At 37.2% G+C, this 16828-nt stretch overlaps 1 protein-coding gene across 1 annotated transcript in view; it reads left to right on the forward strand.

Moving 5' to 3' along the window:
* The window catches only part of LOC121945994 (dolichyl-diphosphooligosaccharide--protein glycosyltransferase subunit STT3B-like), a 74269-nt gene that overhangs the window by 49473 nt on the left and 7968 nt on the right, over window positions 1-16828 (forward strand). Inside the window, exons 6-11 of the mRNA XM_042490385.1 lie at window positions 2096-2194; window positions 4002-4148; window positions 6049-6097; window positions 7444-7598; window positions 11862-12073; window positions 14996-15183. Coding sequence (XP_042346319.1) covers window positions 2096-2194; window positions 4002-4148; window positions 6049-6097; window positions 7444-7598; window positions 11862-12073; window positions 14996-15183 — 850 coding nt within the window. The remainder of the gene's footprint in view (window positions 1-2095; window positions 2195-4001; window positions 4149-6048; window positions 6098-7443; window positions 7599-11861; window positions 12074-14995; window positions 15184-16828) is intronic.

The raw sequence follows: 16828 nt of genomic DNA on the forward strand, positions 1-16828 counted from the left end.
GATACCTAAAAGAGCCATGTTAGCCTCTCAGTGCTAGTGTTTTAATGATGCATTGCAGACCTGCAGACTGCTGTGAATTGTTACAAACACAGTAAAAACAGCGCACAGACGCATGTAGTCAGAGTCCAGTCATGGAGCTCATTAAAAGATGTCCCATCTGATGTGCAGTGTGATTTGTAGGTCTACATTTCTCAACTTGCGTCTGTCATATCTTTGAAGGCTCTGCAGCTTGTTTAAGAGAACTAACCTTTTCATGCCATTGGCTGTGCGTGGCGGTATTCGACCAGCCGAGCTTGTTTTTGAGGTTTTTGTTATTGAAGCTTTCTCTGTGTTTCTGACCCCTGAGAGCTTGTTTAAAACACTTTTCAGGTTTAGTTGGAGTGTTCACAGCCAGCCTGTTGTCTGCTTGTGCCGCTGATTCCCGAGTGTGTCAATTGTTTTAACTCTGCAGCTTAATCGCTCTTACGCTGTCAGTCATGATTTAGGCTCAAAAGGCATTTTGTTCTTGTGTACTATGTCAAGGACATTTGGAGAGGGCGATCACGAACACTACATGTTTGTATGCACTGTTGTTCTTTTCCCTCATTAAATCTTTTTTAGAATTTCTCAGATTGTTAGGGTGCCTGGTGGCTCAGTGGATAGAGCAAGTGCCCCATATACAGAGGCTGTGTCCTCGCTGCAGCGGCCGCGGGTTCGATCCTGGCCTTGGTTCTTTGCTGCATATCTCCCCCGTACACACTCGAACTGTCCTGTCCATTAAAGGCAATAGAACCCAAAAAATAGTATTAAGAATCTGTCAGATTGCTGACATTATTAGCAATTTTAACATCTTTCTGAAATCCCATTATTAAACAGAATAGCTACTGAAAATTTATCATGATGTACACTAAACAAAAATTTAAATGCAACACCTCTGTTTTTGCTCACACTTTTCACAGGTTTAGGTTAGAGATCTGAGGCTTTTAGTCTGGGGTTGGGACTATTGACAGTCACAGATTTGGTGCTCTAGTGGGTATTTACAGCAGCAGGATGGTGGATGTAAGACTGAGTCAAAATAAGCAGTTCCCACGTTCAGCATGATGAGACATGTCAACCAGTGCAACAGTGTGGCTCATTGATGTGTTTTTAATAGTGTTTGAACAACAATGGAGCTCTATGGCAGGAGGAAGAAGATAAATCAGGCTTTGGATACATGCACATTATTTGATATTGGGATCAGTTGATTGTTGCTCTTGGTCTTTACAGGGGATCAGTTGACCGAAAGAAAAATCTAGAGCAGGGTTCAACAAGCACATTTGTCCAAGAGCCAGAATTTGTACAAGCACACATTTGCCTGTGTTGTTTAATAACTTTATTATGATTTATTTAATAATATAAAAATGTATTTTAAGTGTTCAACCATAAAAAAATAAATTAAAGGAGAGCTGTAAGTTTGGACCCATTTTGCATGAAAATATTCGCCTGGGTCCAGACCTTCGAATCAGTTTACTTCACCAGGTTGCATAAGCGCAGCAGCGCAGGTTTGTTTGTTTGTTTGTTTGAGAGAGACTGAAAGGGAAAAGAGAAGGTGGACGGTGGACTGTTGCACTTTTCTGTATGTTTGGCTATCAATAACTCACCTGGAATGATGCTTTGTCATTTTTACACATCACTGCTACTTGCTAATAATAAGCCAACAGATGGATTTATGACGTTTTTACCCACTGGATCGAACGCACATAAACAGCGTTAGTAAAACATTCTTTCAATAATTTCCATCTCTGTTCATAAACCATGTAGATACAGCAGAGTTTGTTTTTTTCATTCTTTCATTTTCTGAATTAATATTCTGCTGGTCAGATGGGATGTTTGGCGGGCTGTATGTGGCCTAACAGGCTGCCAGTTGACAATCACAGATCGAGAGCATGAGTAGACATATCCTCTAAGATATGTTTCTCTTCTACAATACGCTGTGTTAAGAGGGATTCAAATTTGATTTTTGGAGTTGGATTAGTATTAAGTGAGAGTGACAGTAAGGTGTGTAGTGGTGCAGATTGTGCTCACTTATAAATAAGAAAGTTGTGATTTGTGTTTAACTTCTTGTTTCTTTCTCCAGCCTACAGCACCTTCTACATCATCGGCCTGGTCTTGTCCATGCAGATCCCCTTTGTGGGCTTTCAGCCAATCAGGACCAGTGAACACATGGCCGCAGCAGGTCAGTAACCAATAACCCGTGGTCGGGGGGAAAGTGCCAATAATAGTCTGTACTGCAGGTCTATAGAATAAATCTTAATTTAAGGAAGTCAATGCTCAAACATAATTTATGAGAACCAGAAATCAGAATCAGAAATACTTTATTAATCCCCTGGGGGAAACAGTTTTTCATAACAGTCACTCTGGTTGCCAGCAGAGACAATTATCGCAAGTAGAAATAAGTACCAGCACAAGTATATAAAGATATAAATATGAAAAAAGAAATACAGTAATAGTAAACAATTAGCATTAGATATTTAAAAAATATATAATGTATAATATGCTGAGTATGTAAGTGTAAAAATATAAATGGAAAGAAATGCAGTAACAGACAATTACCACTAATATGTGAATATTTTGCTTATGATATTGATAATGTGCTGAGTGTGTAAAGTGTGTAAAATATAAAACTGCCTCATGATACAATGCAATGTATAAAACTAGCGTGTAGATTCAAAATATAAAAATATAAATTTGTGTGCAATGCTAAAATGAACAACAGAGATATACAATAGAAAAACATTAAGAATATATACAATATGTGTCACATGTTAAATGCATGTTATGCTTGCTCATAGTCACCTCAGCTAAACTACAGAATATACAGTGGATTTGGATAATGTGTCTCATTGGCCAGTATGGACAGGAGGAACAATTACAGCGACCTATAACTCTTTCAATGAACATACCTGCTTGCCAGTATTGATGTAAAATAGACCTGAGAAAATGTGAATCTATCTTTTAAAGCATAATTTTATTTCTTGTCCAGATCATATTGCTTATCTGCTGCAAAATTAGACCCATAAATGCAGTCTGTCTATGAACCATCAAACAACAGAATATCATGATGATGAGTTAATCTTGGATCATTCACCTGAGACAGCTGCCATAATATCAGCACCCACAGCAGCTTTACAGTAGCAATGTTGCTGTGATGGACAATAAGAGTACAGTGGAAACAAAGTGCAAACTCAGATATAACCTGCACAGATGCCTTAAATCATTCAGACATGCACTGTACTGAAACACTCCTGTAAAGTGTTGGTAAAGTGGAAGTGATGACTTAAATTGTTGTTAGATACTAATTTCTTTATGAAAATAATTAATTTTACATTTAGGTGACATAAAAAATGTTTTAAATATGCTGAAGCCAGGGGAAAGGACCAGGGCAAAGTTGCTTTATTTCTTTCAAAAACAGGTAACAAGCAACTTAAGAGGAAATGAAAAAGAAAATATTTTAAATATGTAATCAGGATAATGATGAATAGAGTTTCCTGGACATTTTTCCCCTACTTGTATAAGAAACAATTTTCTAAATCTATTTTGCAGTTTGTGAGCACACTTCTTGCCAACTTGCTCATCGCCTCCCCCCCCCCCCCCCCCATGTTTCTGAAGGAGAAATCAAACCTATAAAAGACCTACAAAAAGTTTCTTTACAATTAAAATAATTCTGTAATAATTTTAGATATATAATTATGACAAAATATATATAAAGTCTTTATATATTCTTTCCCTGCTTTTTAAAAAATAATTCTCCAAATCTACTAAGTTCTTGCAATGTGTTGAATATTTCTTTGCAAAGTTTCTCATTGCCTTTTTTCCCATGTTTTTGAGTGACACTGATTTACTCAGGGTTCAAGGGTTAAAATACTTGTGAAAGACGTCTGAACGCAGCACAAGAGAAGTTTTATTAATCAAGGATAGTACATTATCAATGAGTATATATTTCACATATTTACCCCAGTTTTCTTTCTGCTGTCTGTCTGCAGGTGTGTTTGTACTGCTGCAGGTCTATGCCTTCCTGCAGTACCTGAAGGACCGACTGACCAGGCAGGAGTTCCAGACTCTCTTCTTCCTGGGCGTCTCTCTGGCTGCTGGCGTGGTTTTCCTCTCAGTCATCTATCTCACATACACAGGTTGGTTCACATTATTTTTTAGAAGGCTGGTCTTCTGAGCGGGTCTCACATCCCTTTTTAGCAACGGGAAAAACAACCAATTTAAACTTTAAAATAAAGCAACCACATTTTTGTTCGTTCTTTTGTGGCGAGATTACTCACTTACACATCAGGTGGTTGTAATACAAAGCTGGATTTGCATACCAAACCGTCACTGCGCACTCAGGCTTCAGTAAAGCTGACTAGTACTTTTTGTTCCACATTCAGTAGAGTTAGAGAATTTATAAAGAATTCACATTTGCATAGTGGCTTATATGTATTTGCATTTTCAGTTTGGTGTCAAAGAAGAAAAGAAACACAGCTGTGTACACTGCAGCTTTAGTTGGAAAAAGCTTTAGGATTTTCACTTTGTCTTTATCAGGTAGTTTGTTTGATTTCACATCGATTGGTAGGGTCTAGATGATAAAAAAAACAACTGCTCCGGGTGCCAATTTATAAAGCATTTTACAGATTTTCCAAAAGGCCTTGTATCCACACAGTACAAACGCAATATTAAACTGAATTCCAAGGTGTCCTCATAATAATAACAATAATAGCACCGTTATCCACCTCCAAGCTCAAATCTTTGGTTTTCTCACTTTCCATTCTCACACTGTCAGTGAATGGCATGTGTGTGTGCAGCACTAATTTAAAAAGAAAATGTGTCACTTTTAAAACTGGTTCTCCTGTTACTCCCATTATTTCCCTCTTCCACAACAGTGATGTATAACAGCAGGAGCAAATGCCACGAGTTCAGTTTTCATTAAAACAAAATTATAAGTGTTGTGTTAACTGCAGGCTAAATTAATCAGAGCACATGAGGCCAAATGCCTCCCTAAATTACCATTTGAGCAGATGTGCACAAGCAATGCAGCAATTTTCGATAAAGTCCCTCTTGGTGCTGACTTCATGTAAACATTAACATCACTTTCAGCCAACTTCACAGAGAACAATGAGAGCAAATCAGCGTCACTGGGTAGTTTTAACCAAATACTCTGTAGATTAGCTCAGCTAAATAAAAAAACACCAAATCCATCAGTATATTGGCGTGTTGTTTACCACCAAGCCTGTTAGTTACAGGTACCAACTGAAAATGTTATCTTCACTTCAGACCTGAACTAACCGCACATTCTTGCCTCGTTTACAGCCATGCTGTGCTGCAGAATTAATACAAAGGAAACACTGGGATGGATATTTGGCATTATTTTTGGCACATAAAAACATTTTTTGTCTTGGTGGTGGTTCCTGTTGGCCTGGCGGCTCACCAGTCCCGTAAAATTATAGGGGAAACACTGAACTTTAAACCCAGTGACCTGAAGCCATAATTAGTTCTCCACATTAAGAGACGTTTGACTGCTTTGATGAGTGTGGTCACAGTAATTAAAGCTCTTATCTAAGGCCCAACAGCCATTTTTATGCTTACATGAAAAGCAATCGCTGGTCATGACTAGAATCAGCCATCCACTGACATCACACATCTTTCGTCTGTATATGTCAGGATTACCTGCTGGCTATCTAACTACTGGTGATTACTTTCTGTGTTCTCATTTATCATTGCACTGCTGAGCTGCGTGGACAGGAGGCCAGAGAGAGCTCATTACAGCTCATTGTGTCTGCAGCACAGCAACACGTGCACGTTAGAGACAATTATATGATCAATACATGCAGGAGGAATGTTGCAAACCAATTACGTGTTCCACTGATGCGTGACAGAGTACACAGATCACTGATAGCAGCAGCAGTGTGTTCACAGGTGTGTTTGTGTGGGCTGCTGCTAAGACATGTTGGTGTAAATGCACTGTAAGTATATTGTGACTGAGTCCATATGTGTGTGTGTGTGTGTGTGTGTGTGTGTGTGTGTGTGTGTGTGTTTCACCTTCAGGCTACATTGCTCCATGGAGTGGGCGCTTCTACTCCCTCTGGGATACTGGGTAAGTCTGCACAATTGATGTGTTGTACTTTTGCATTGGATTAAGTGCCTTACAGCAGTGCTGATAATAATAATTAGATTTAAATTATGTTCAGTGGCACATTTAGTTATAAATCTGTTTAACTGAAGGAGACAGAGGCAGGCTGGGAGTATGTTTCATTAAAGATTTGTTCCATCTTATCTGCTGGTTGATTTATTATGTAGTCCAACTTTTAACGTAGTCCCTGCTTTGTTTAATAAATACAGGATTCTTTTTTTTCTGTTACCTAAATTGTTACCTATATATACAAATTAAGTTCACTTGTACTTAACCCTTTAAAACCTGGATCAACATAACTTTTTGTGGTGCATTAACTTTTTAACCCTGAGCAAATTGGTTTGATTTCTTTCAAAAACATGGAAAAAAGGCAATGAGCAGCTAGAAAAGCTCCACAAATTGCAAGAAATTAATAGATTGAGAAAATCATTTCAAGGAAAGCTTGGGAAAAATGTCAAGAGAACCATAGTTATAATATTTACATTATTTTTTCAGAATTACAATTTTTTAGGCCATTTTATTATTATTATTATTATTATCATTATTATGTTACTTTCCCACATGTTTGTTGTTTTTGTTTTGCTTATTTTCAGGTCATTTCCTTGTGCTTTTAACTAATTTCCAGCTAATTTCTGTGTCATTTCTTCTTTCGTTGCTCATCTTATTTCTACAGTATGTTTTCGAAAGAAATCAAGCCTCCTTTGCTCAGGTGTCAAAAGGTTTAATTGTTGAATTCACATTTTTATGTTTTAGCCAGGTCTAACAGACAGAATCAAATGCATTACATGCTGTAACAGGAGTTCTATACTCTTGACACAGTGTTTGACCATTGAAACACTTTGGCAGCTACACAGTCAGCCCGTCACTCAGCCCCATCATAAAATCTTAAACAGATAATGCTCCCTTTCTCCCATCGCCAATCTGAGCTTACAGAGAGCTGCCAGCCTGCAGCATCAGCTTTAACAGAGTGTATGTGCACGTATGTTTGTGTGTTGGTACACACAAGTTTGTTTTTTTTAAAGGAAGTTTTGCTGCAGTGCAGTGAAAGTAACAAGGTCATCATAACTGACATCAGCTCAACTTGATTTCCTCCCACGCTAATATCAACAAGAATGGTTCATTTTAAAATGAGTCAGGTAAAAATGAAAGGAAAAACAATGAGCTATTATGATTTCAATCTTAAAAAAAGGGTTGTTTGACACTGATGATACTTTTCAATTCAATACAGTCATTATAAAGATATCCTTCTTTGCCTAACTGTACTTTTTTTCTGTGGTGTCTCTCTCTCTGTTCTGTATTCTTCTCTCTAGCTATGCTAAGATCCACATTCCCATTATAGCATCAGTATCAGAGCACCAGCCCACCACCTGGGTGTCCTTCTTCTTTGACCTTCACATCCTCGTCTGCACCTTCCCAGCAGGCCTCTGGTTCTGCATTAAGAACATCAACGATGAACGTGTCTTTGGTAAGAGCACAATCATGAAATAAGACCTTTTCCTTTTGAAATTAGAACACCATTGTTCTCAACAGGGATGTTCCTAACGACTATTTCCCCTGACGTTTTAACAGAAGTTTAAACTTAGACTAGCTTAAAAGTGAGAAAACACTCAGAAAGCAATCAAAATTGAGAATTAATTAATCCAAAAGGTTTAATGCTGTCTGAAATGTTTTGCAAATATTAATCGGAGCCATTTGAAATGTTTTTTCACAAACAAATTGTATTTTATATACAGCTGAAATATGGCACCCTGTGAACATTACACATTATCCATCAAAATATGACAACTCACTACATGAAAGTTTGCAAATAACATTTATTTACTATTATTGAGAATTTAACGTCCTGACTCACCTCCTTTTAAAAACACACACTCAGGCGGTAACCAGTGCATGGATGTGCGTGCAAATTAACACACACACACACAAATGTCCAGGCTTGTCTGGATCCCCCGAGTGCCCAAAGACACCCCTCTCGTTCTGCCTAGCAAGACAAAATCTAGCTGTACAACTGTGTGTGAGGCTCATACATGCAGTTCCATCCATTGAGTCTGAGAGTGCAGGTGTGTGTTTGTGTGTGTGAAAGACAGATAAAGAGAAATTGATAGTTCGAGCCACTGGTTAGTCTTGCATGCTCATCTAAACTCCTTCTGTTTTCCTCTGGATAACTAAATAATAAGTTTAACCAAAGAGTAATTCTGGTACCAATTAGCCAGAGAAGCAAGGTTTAATAATGTAGTTGTCTAAGCGTGCACATCCGTAATTGACAAAAGTCTTGGAACTTGTCAGTTGTCATTTAAATACAGTCTGTGATCCAGTATTGAATGACAGATAAATGATGCAGCATTTGTTAAAGTGCTGTTGTGGTTGACAAGGAGACAATAAGCTTTAGAGAACAATTTCTATCAATAAAGTGTCTATGATAACAAAGAGGAGGGCTTTCACCACTATTATGTTTTCTTGCACAGTTAACCCTTGAGTGAAACTAAATTAATGAATATTATGCTCTTTATATCGGTGACAAGTTTGTGTTTTGTTCTATTAATCCTCTGAACTCTGAGAAAATAGGCTTGATTTCTTTAAAAGACGTGTGAGGAAGGCAATTGGCAGCTTAAGAAGAAATGAGGCAAAAGTTAGCAAGAAAAAAGTTTAAAAAACAATTTTTTAAAAAAAAGCAAAAGAAAATTACCTGAAAATTAGTTAAAAATACATGTAAGACAAAACAAAAAAGAAAAGGATAGTTAAAAAACAACAAAAAGCAAGGCAAACAAGACTTTAAAAAGTGCTTAAAAATTACGATAACTCTGTAACATGATTTTAAATGCGATTTATTTCTTCCCATAGACATTTTTCCTAGCTTTTTCAAAAAAACAATTTTCTAAATCTACTAATTTAGAAGTAAATATTTCTAAATGTTAAGATTTCTAATAATAGAAGTAATTTGTGGCTTTAATTCAATTAAAATTACATTTTGGTTTAGTTTTGCTCTAACCAAGTTTAAACTGTTTTTGGTGCTTATAGCTGTAATAGCTTACAGGCACTGGGAGGGCTTCTTTTCAGCATGTAAATGTAACGCTTGTGACAATACTTGCGAGATTGGTTCTGCATTTAAATTCTGACAAAAAAAAAGTTTTTAGAAGCAATCGATTTAATGTGAGCTGGAGAATTACTGGTGCTCACAAACATTAAAGTGCTATTCCTAATAAATAATGCATGTACAAATTTCAATGTCTTTGATGATTCAATATCTTCATTTTTTCCTTGTGACATCAGTACACTTGGAATTGTGATAGGACCTGGCATAAAGTGCAGCATTAACCTGGCATTGGCACAGAAGTCAACAGTTGGTATCCCAACAACATTTAAGAATTTCACTGACAGAGTGTCTTTGTGTTACATGTGCTAAGAAAAGATTTTCCTGTCAGTGAGTGTGTGAAAATTGTGAACTTAAATAGGGGAGAGAGGCTCTCCTTCTGCAGCTCCTTCCTTGTCTTGTTATAAACTCCAGTCATCTCATTTAGGCTGTGCCTTCTCTTGACACAGTGTACTACATGCTGTCAAATAAAACTATGTGATATGCGATGTATTACAGTATGTCTGCTATCACTTATTATAGCACAGATTCATTTTTATTTTTAATAGGCTATATTTTTACATGTGAGTCTCTCGTTATATTTGTGCTGTTGTTACTTACCAAAACTTTGAGCTTGTTTTCCAAAATTTCCCTCTCAAAATGATCCAATATCTACAGTAAACTACCCTCCAAAATTCACTCAGTTTGGCTGTGACAGAAAATACTTATAGCGGCTAGAAATCAGAATGTGCAAAAATTGACTGGCACTGTATGATGTAAAATCTCCCAAAACAACTTTTCCCCTCTTAAATATAAACATCGCTGTGACTGTGGAAAGCATCGCTGTGCAGTCAAATGACTGACTCGAGAGTAGTGGAGCAGCTGTCTGAGCAGCGTCTCTCACATATGTAGGCCATATTTGTTCCTAATGTATTTGTCAGCAGCAGCTGTCAAAGATTTATTTAAGTGTTGGATCCACAGCAGTGAGCTGTGGTGGTGGTGGTGTGCGTGTGTGCGTGCATGTGTGCGTGCGTGCGTGTGTGCGTGCGTGTGCATTTGAATGTAAAACACTTCTGTTAGTTTGTCTCATGTTTCTTTATCTCTACAGGTGTCACACATCCACATTCTTTCTATTTCTGCCTTTTCCTTTTCTGTTTTTCACACTGCCGCATTATCTGTGTGTGACATTGTCATGCACAGGCTTTGTTTGTAAACCTCTCTCTGTGTGAACTGTAGCGATTTGAATAAAGTGAATTTAAAGTGAAATATACATGCTGTATACAAATGCAAACAGCAGTTATAAGACTACACTTAAAAGCTTCTCTGGAAATCAATTTAGTATCTTTAACATCAGTTAACCCTTTGAAACCTGGCTCAACATCAATTTTATTTTCTGTGCTGTGTTCAGATGCCTTTTGCACACTATTTGAGCCTTTTAAAACTCAGCAAATTGGCTTGATTTCTTTCACCAACATTGAGGAAAAAATGGCAGTGACCAACCTGGCAAGAAATGTACCAAAAATTGCAAGAAATTAATTAAAGGTGACAATTTTTAGAAAATTATTTAAAAAAAAATAAACATTTTCCAGTAAAGCATATTCATAAATACTGTTGAGTTTAAGAGGCATAATCTAACATATAAAAAATGACAATGTTATATTTAAAAATGAATAAAAATAAGAACATTTGGCTGGTTGTAGACATAGCAGACATCGCAGTAGAATTTGTCCCAACAGCTTTGCTTACCCATGTTGTCTGGAAATATGCCGAAAGACTGCATTCCTATACAGCAAAAAGATGCAAAGCAACAGAATGAATGTTATATTCTACATATACGTTTAGCACAGAAAAGAATATATTCAGCTTAAAACCCCTTGTAATCACCAACATTTTGATGATTACAAGGGGTAACTGTAAAAGATTCTATTCACATTTATTTTGTTACGTGGAACTAAAATTTTCTGGCACTCTTTTGGTTCTTTCTGTTCAGTGCAAGCTATAGAAAAGCTCTTCCCAACCATTATGTTGTCCAAAAATGACTTTTCAGAGCATATCTTTGGAATTTCTGTACTGCAATTCCTTGTGACTTATTAGCCGACACATTTCTGATACTGTATACTGTATCTATATGAGCTATAATTGGCCAGTAATATGGAGGTCCAGGTCGTCCTTGACCGAGTAAACCCTCTATCTGTTTCCCGCTCTCATCCCCCTTGTATTACTTTCTTGTTTTCTTGCTTTTTCTCCTTCAACTTCATCTCTGTCAGTCAGTTGTTTTTTTTGTGTTCATCTCCTTCTGGCTCTCTACCGGTTGCCTCCTGATCATTTCATCATCGCTCTTTGATCTCAGCTCAGCTGAAAACACATTTTACAGACAAACACATTGGTTAGTGTTTGATTACATGGTGAACTTTTCTCTCTGCTTGTTACAGTTTCTGTTTTGATCTACCCTGAGCAGTGGGATAATATTGGTGCATGGGAAAGGAAAGCATGAGTTTCAGGTCACTGTTAGCAGAGCGGGGAGGGGGGGGTGCAGGAGGGCTGTAATATGACTCGACAGCATTAAATTAAAGTAAGTTTAAATTAAATCCTGGTCACCTGTAACCTCCTTATCTCTCCCTCTCTCTCTCTCTTGCTGCTTTTCTCACCTCACCCCAGTGGCCTTGTATGCCATCAGCGCCGTGTATTTTGCCGGCGTAATGGTGCGTTTGATGCTGACTCTGACTCCGGTGGTGTGCATGCTGTCGGCGGTGGCCTTCTCCAGCGTCTTTGAACACTACCTGGGAGACGACATGAAGAGGCAGAGCCCGCCTGCAGAGGACAGCAGTGATGAGGACGACAGGAAGAACGCCGGAAACCTCTATGATAAGGTTAGCAGCTTCCAGAACGTGTGATGTGTTCATGTTGTTTGATGTGCTTGTTTTCTGTGTTTATTTCAAAAGTAGTGCTGATACATCACTAAAATGTTTAAACACATTAATATTAATATTAACATATTAAATGTTACATTCCTAAAACTACATGGGGATGTAGGGTCTTTACCCTTCAGAATTCAGTGTTGCTCTTTTTTTTTTATGAACACATTTTTTTAATTCAATACACAATATACAACACAGTTACATTACATAGCCTGTGCACCTAATGCCAAAAAATATTTAAATATTTGAAGCTGCACTCATCAATATATCGTCTTCTTAATTTATTTGATCAGTTCTTACGCTGTTGTTTTTTAACTCTGCCTTGCCTTGAGAGTTTGGAATTTGTCTTTATATTATTATTATTATTATTATTATTATTATTATTGAGATGACAGTACTGTAAAACAGGTCTGCCTATAGTGAGAAATTTAATGAAGCATTTTGGCATCTTTCAGCTTATTGTTTTGGTTTTTTTGTCCTGCAACTTTACTTTGGTGGTTCACTCTTGCTGCTTTTATCAGCCTGGTTTTTATCAGCATTAGGTAGCTGATTTTGGTGTAGAAACTCAGATAAATGTATTTATTTATATTGTTTATTTGATACGGACAATGCAAATTCACATAGTGTAACTTCAGCCAGTAACAAACAAGCTGAACAAACAAAGGTATCAAGGTCACATACAGTAACATGCATACTATACAGCTATAGATAAAAATATTGATAGGAAGAGAAAAAGGACAATTTTTACATCAAGATCACATAGAATTGCAACACAAAGAAGATACAAATATTAAGGTTACATGCACTTACAACTAGGGGTTGACAGATCTTGATTTTTCAGGGCAGATACCAATACTGATAACTAGTAGTAAATGAGACTGATAACTCATATTTGGAACTGATATGCATTTACAATAAAAATTTTAATTTTTCTGCAAATATTTAGAATTGGGAATATAATAAACTCCAACACAAAACTTGCTTAAATGCCTTTAGCAAATGTTTAACCAAAATTGAAACTTTCAGGTCAAGTCAAAATTTTCATAAAAAATAAATAAATAAGAATATCTCTAGTTTTTAAAAAGCAAAAGTTATTCCCACGCTGACACTTTCTTTGCACTTTTTAAATAATTAATTTTATTGGCGATCATTACAAAATAAAACACAGATACAGATAATCTGCAAAATGCCAAATTTTAGCCCTGATATCCCACCAGGCCGATAATCTGTTGACACTTAGATAAAACAGTTTTTGTCAGACTTTCTTTCCTGTTCTCATCAAAATTTAATTTTGTAGCCACTGGTGTAAAAATAATTACTATAAGAGATTAACTAACTGATAAGTTACTGAGCATCATTTTTATAGATACGGTCAGCATCGCACCTCACAAAGCCAGCCATCGTATAAATTCTAACCAGCGCCAGAGCATAAGGATGTGATAAATGATGCGATGTCATGAGAGGTAGTCATTGAGGGGAGATACATTCTCTTCCTGTGGTTGCAGCAAGGACTACAAACCATCATGGCATCCAGTAAAAGACTACAAGACCAACAATAAGCCAGCAGGCAGGCAGCCAGGGCAGCAACTGCTGCCCAGCTGAAACCATTTAGCTGATTGGCCTATAAGTGAGGGAGCTGAAGGAGTCAGCGCATGTAGAGAAGAAGGCAATGATCGAGAAAGACTGAGAAAAACAGAGTTTTGAGTTATGTTCCCTAGAAAGCAGTGAACTGGAGATTTGATTTACCTGCCTGTTTTTGTTTTGTTTAACTTCTGTCTCAAAGAAGTAAGATGACTGTTTAAAGAAGACTGAATACACAGAGTTTAAGTTGGAAAGTAAAGTTTGATTGTCCTCACTTCCTGCACCCACCTCAAAAGCTCCAGGGGGAATGATTGTTACAGATTTTACAATGTGTTTTTGACTTATTGTAGGAGCTGAGTTGGAAATTCCCAGATTAAACAAGAATACACAATCTTGCCATGTTCGTGAACACAGCTAAAATAATGAATTAAAAATGAAAAGCACGTAAAATGCGCCAAAACAGTCCCTAAGGGTTAAAAATATAACATGTTACTAATTTAATGACTTTACATTTGATTACTTGGTGATTACTTCTCTAACAGATGTTTTCAAATGGGCAATAAATCTGAAGATTGTCATTGATTCTTTCAAAGATTTACACTGCACAGTAATGTTACAGCCCTTTTCTGATTTCAGAGGGTAAATGTTATTGAATTTCCAGCATTGAAATGCCGCCAAGACTGGTGGCCATGTTTTCGGACAAAAACATTTGGCTGGTTGTAGGCATGTCAGACTCTGGTAACTTAATCTATCTACTCTTGATGGTGTTGCAGTAGAATCTGTTCCCAACAGCTTTGCTTAGGAAAGCTTGCAACCTCTCAAGACATCACAATGCATAACATCCCGACAACAACATTACAAAAACTAAATTTTTAATCATTTTCTGGACCCATTCGAGCAGCACTTGTCATGTTGGCTGGATCTTACAATAAGATTCTTTAATCGAAAATAGGTTGTTCTGGTACTTTTAATTAAAGCATGCTGTGTCCTCATTAGTCTCCTCCTTCCTCAGGAAAAACCAGATAGCACCACTGTCCAATGTGTGTCTCATTCTGCTGATTTTCAGCTGATTTTGCTGATTTTCTTACACCTATCACGTTCTCACAGATCTTCAGAAAGGCGTCGTTTAATGAGACACCAAAAACCAGATCGTCTAAGAATTCTCTCAATGTGGACACTTAACAGTCTTCTAGTGTGCCATATTATCAGCTCATTTTTACAGACTTCCTGTCTTGTTAGAGCTTTAGTAACCTTTACAAATGCTGTCCTGTTGGTGTGTGCTGTCCCCTACAGGCTGGTAAAGTGCGTAAACATGTATCAGAGCAGGAGAAGGCAGAGGAGGGCCTGGGCCCCAACATCAAGTCCATCGTCACCATGCTGATGCTGATGCTGCTCATGATGTTCGCTGTCCACTGCACCTGGGTCACCAGCAACGCCTACTCCAGCCCCAGTGTGGTTCTAGCATCATACAACCACGATGGGTGAGAAACATACAGCACCGTGTGTGCCTTTTAGTTTTAATAATATTAGTTACGTTAAGATAAAAACTAAGTCGCGTGTTCTGGTTGTGGCAAGTCTGGTGGAATACTGGAGATCTTTTTGTTATGTTATGTCAAAGGTATTCAAACTGACCATCACCTCAGTTTGCCATCGTTGGTATCCTCGGTTAGGGTGTTAGAATAATTGCTTAACAAAGGAATGTCATTTCTGTCGTCTCATAAATTGCTCGTCAACAAATTCTTCTCTCATGGAAAAATTGCTCACCTTCTCAAACACTTCCTGGCTGCGGGTTTAATGTCATCCCTGAAATTGGGGAAGATAAAATTCTCTGTCCGTGGCTCAGCTGAGAAATTCTACAAACACTGGCAGCCTGTCATCTCCTATTTTTGAACAATTTGGACAACCATCCCATTGTGCTAGAGCAAGATTGACATGGTGGATCTTGTGAACTAGTTGAGGTTTTTTTTTGTTTTTTTTTTAATGTTTTCTTTGTTTGTTTGTGTTTTTGCTGATTTCTTTAATTTATTTAATTACTTCTTTAATTATAATTCTGCATGATAGGTATGTATGTTATTTTATTATTTTCTTTTGTTTGCCTTTATGAGAAGAAAGGGGATGGGGGGGTTGAAGGGGATATTTCTCCTTTTAAAAAAACACAAATCTGTACTTAACTATTAACTGTTGATTAAAATTTGGTTAAAAAAAAGAAAAAGTGAAAATAGGACATTTGGCAAAAACAGTAGGAACAGTAGGAGTCATTTAGACTAGCCACACTGATGGGATTGTTGCTGGGTTAACACTTCCGTAAAGCCTCATTTCACCCAAAGTACAAGCATTTTTGCCCCCTTTCCTCCTGGGATTTGTTGCCATGCATTTAGTCTTTGTTTTTTTGGCCAGGTTTTGACTTACTGTGTATTCCTGAGGCTTCTGCCTCCACGTTAATGGAGATTTGTTTGCAGCACTCACAGCGATGAGAAATACCATAATAGAATTCAGCTGTCATCATTCCAGAAACTGTGCTCCCATTAGCCTTCAGACAATGTTGTCATCACTTTTCAGAGGAATTGCTCTCCACTGAAAAGATAGTCTCTTTCAGTTCTGTGACCTCCTCCGTCTACCTAACAGATGCTTCTGCAGCTTTTTTCATGTTCTTTTGCCATGACAAGCTAACCCTAAAGTTGCTGTTGGTTTAAACTATTTTATATATACAGTGCTGTGCAAAAGTCTTAAGCCTTCTTAAACTTTGTTATTTCAGCAAGGTTATAATTATCATGCATATTTATTTCTCAGTGGCCTTTTTACAAACATACAACCAGAACATACAGGGAATATGCACACAGTATTAAAAACGCAAATATTTCAGAATAAAACAACTTTAACAGGCTAGAGTTGCAAGTATTTAGTGTGACCTCCCACTCCACTCAGCATGTGTTCAACCCTCTTGAGCAGATAATAACAGATTTACAATGCTAATCTTGCGGTGTATTTACACCAGGTTGCATTCAAGACATATTCAAAGCTCAATAATAATTCTTTGAAGTATCTTTTGTTATGTTTGTACAATTCCATGTTTCACACTGAATACTGACTTCAGTCTGAAGAAGCCATTTTGTTCCAACTTTTTTG

The sequence above is a fragment of the Plectropomus leopardus genome, chromosome 7 (assembly GCF_008729295.1).
Source record: "Plectropomus leopardus isolate mb chromosome 7, YSFRI_Pleo_2.0, whole genome shotgun sequence".
Taxonomy (NCBI): domain Eukaryota; kingdom Metazoa; phylum Chordata; class Actinopteri; order Perciformes; family Serranidae; genus Plectropomus; species Plectropomus leopardus.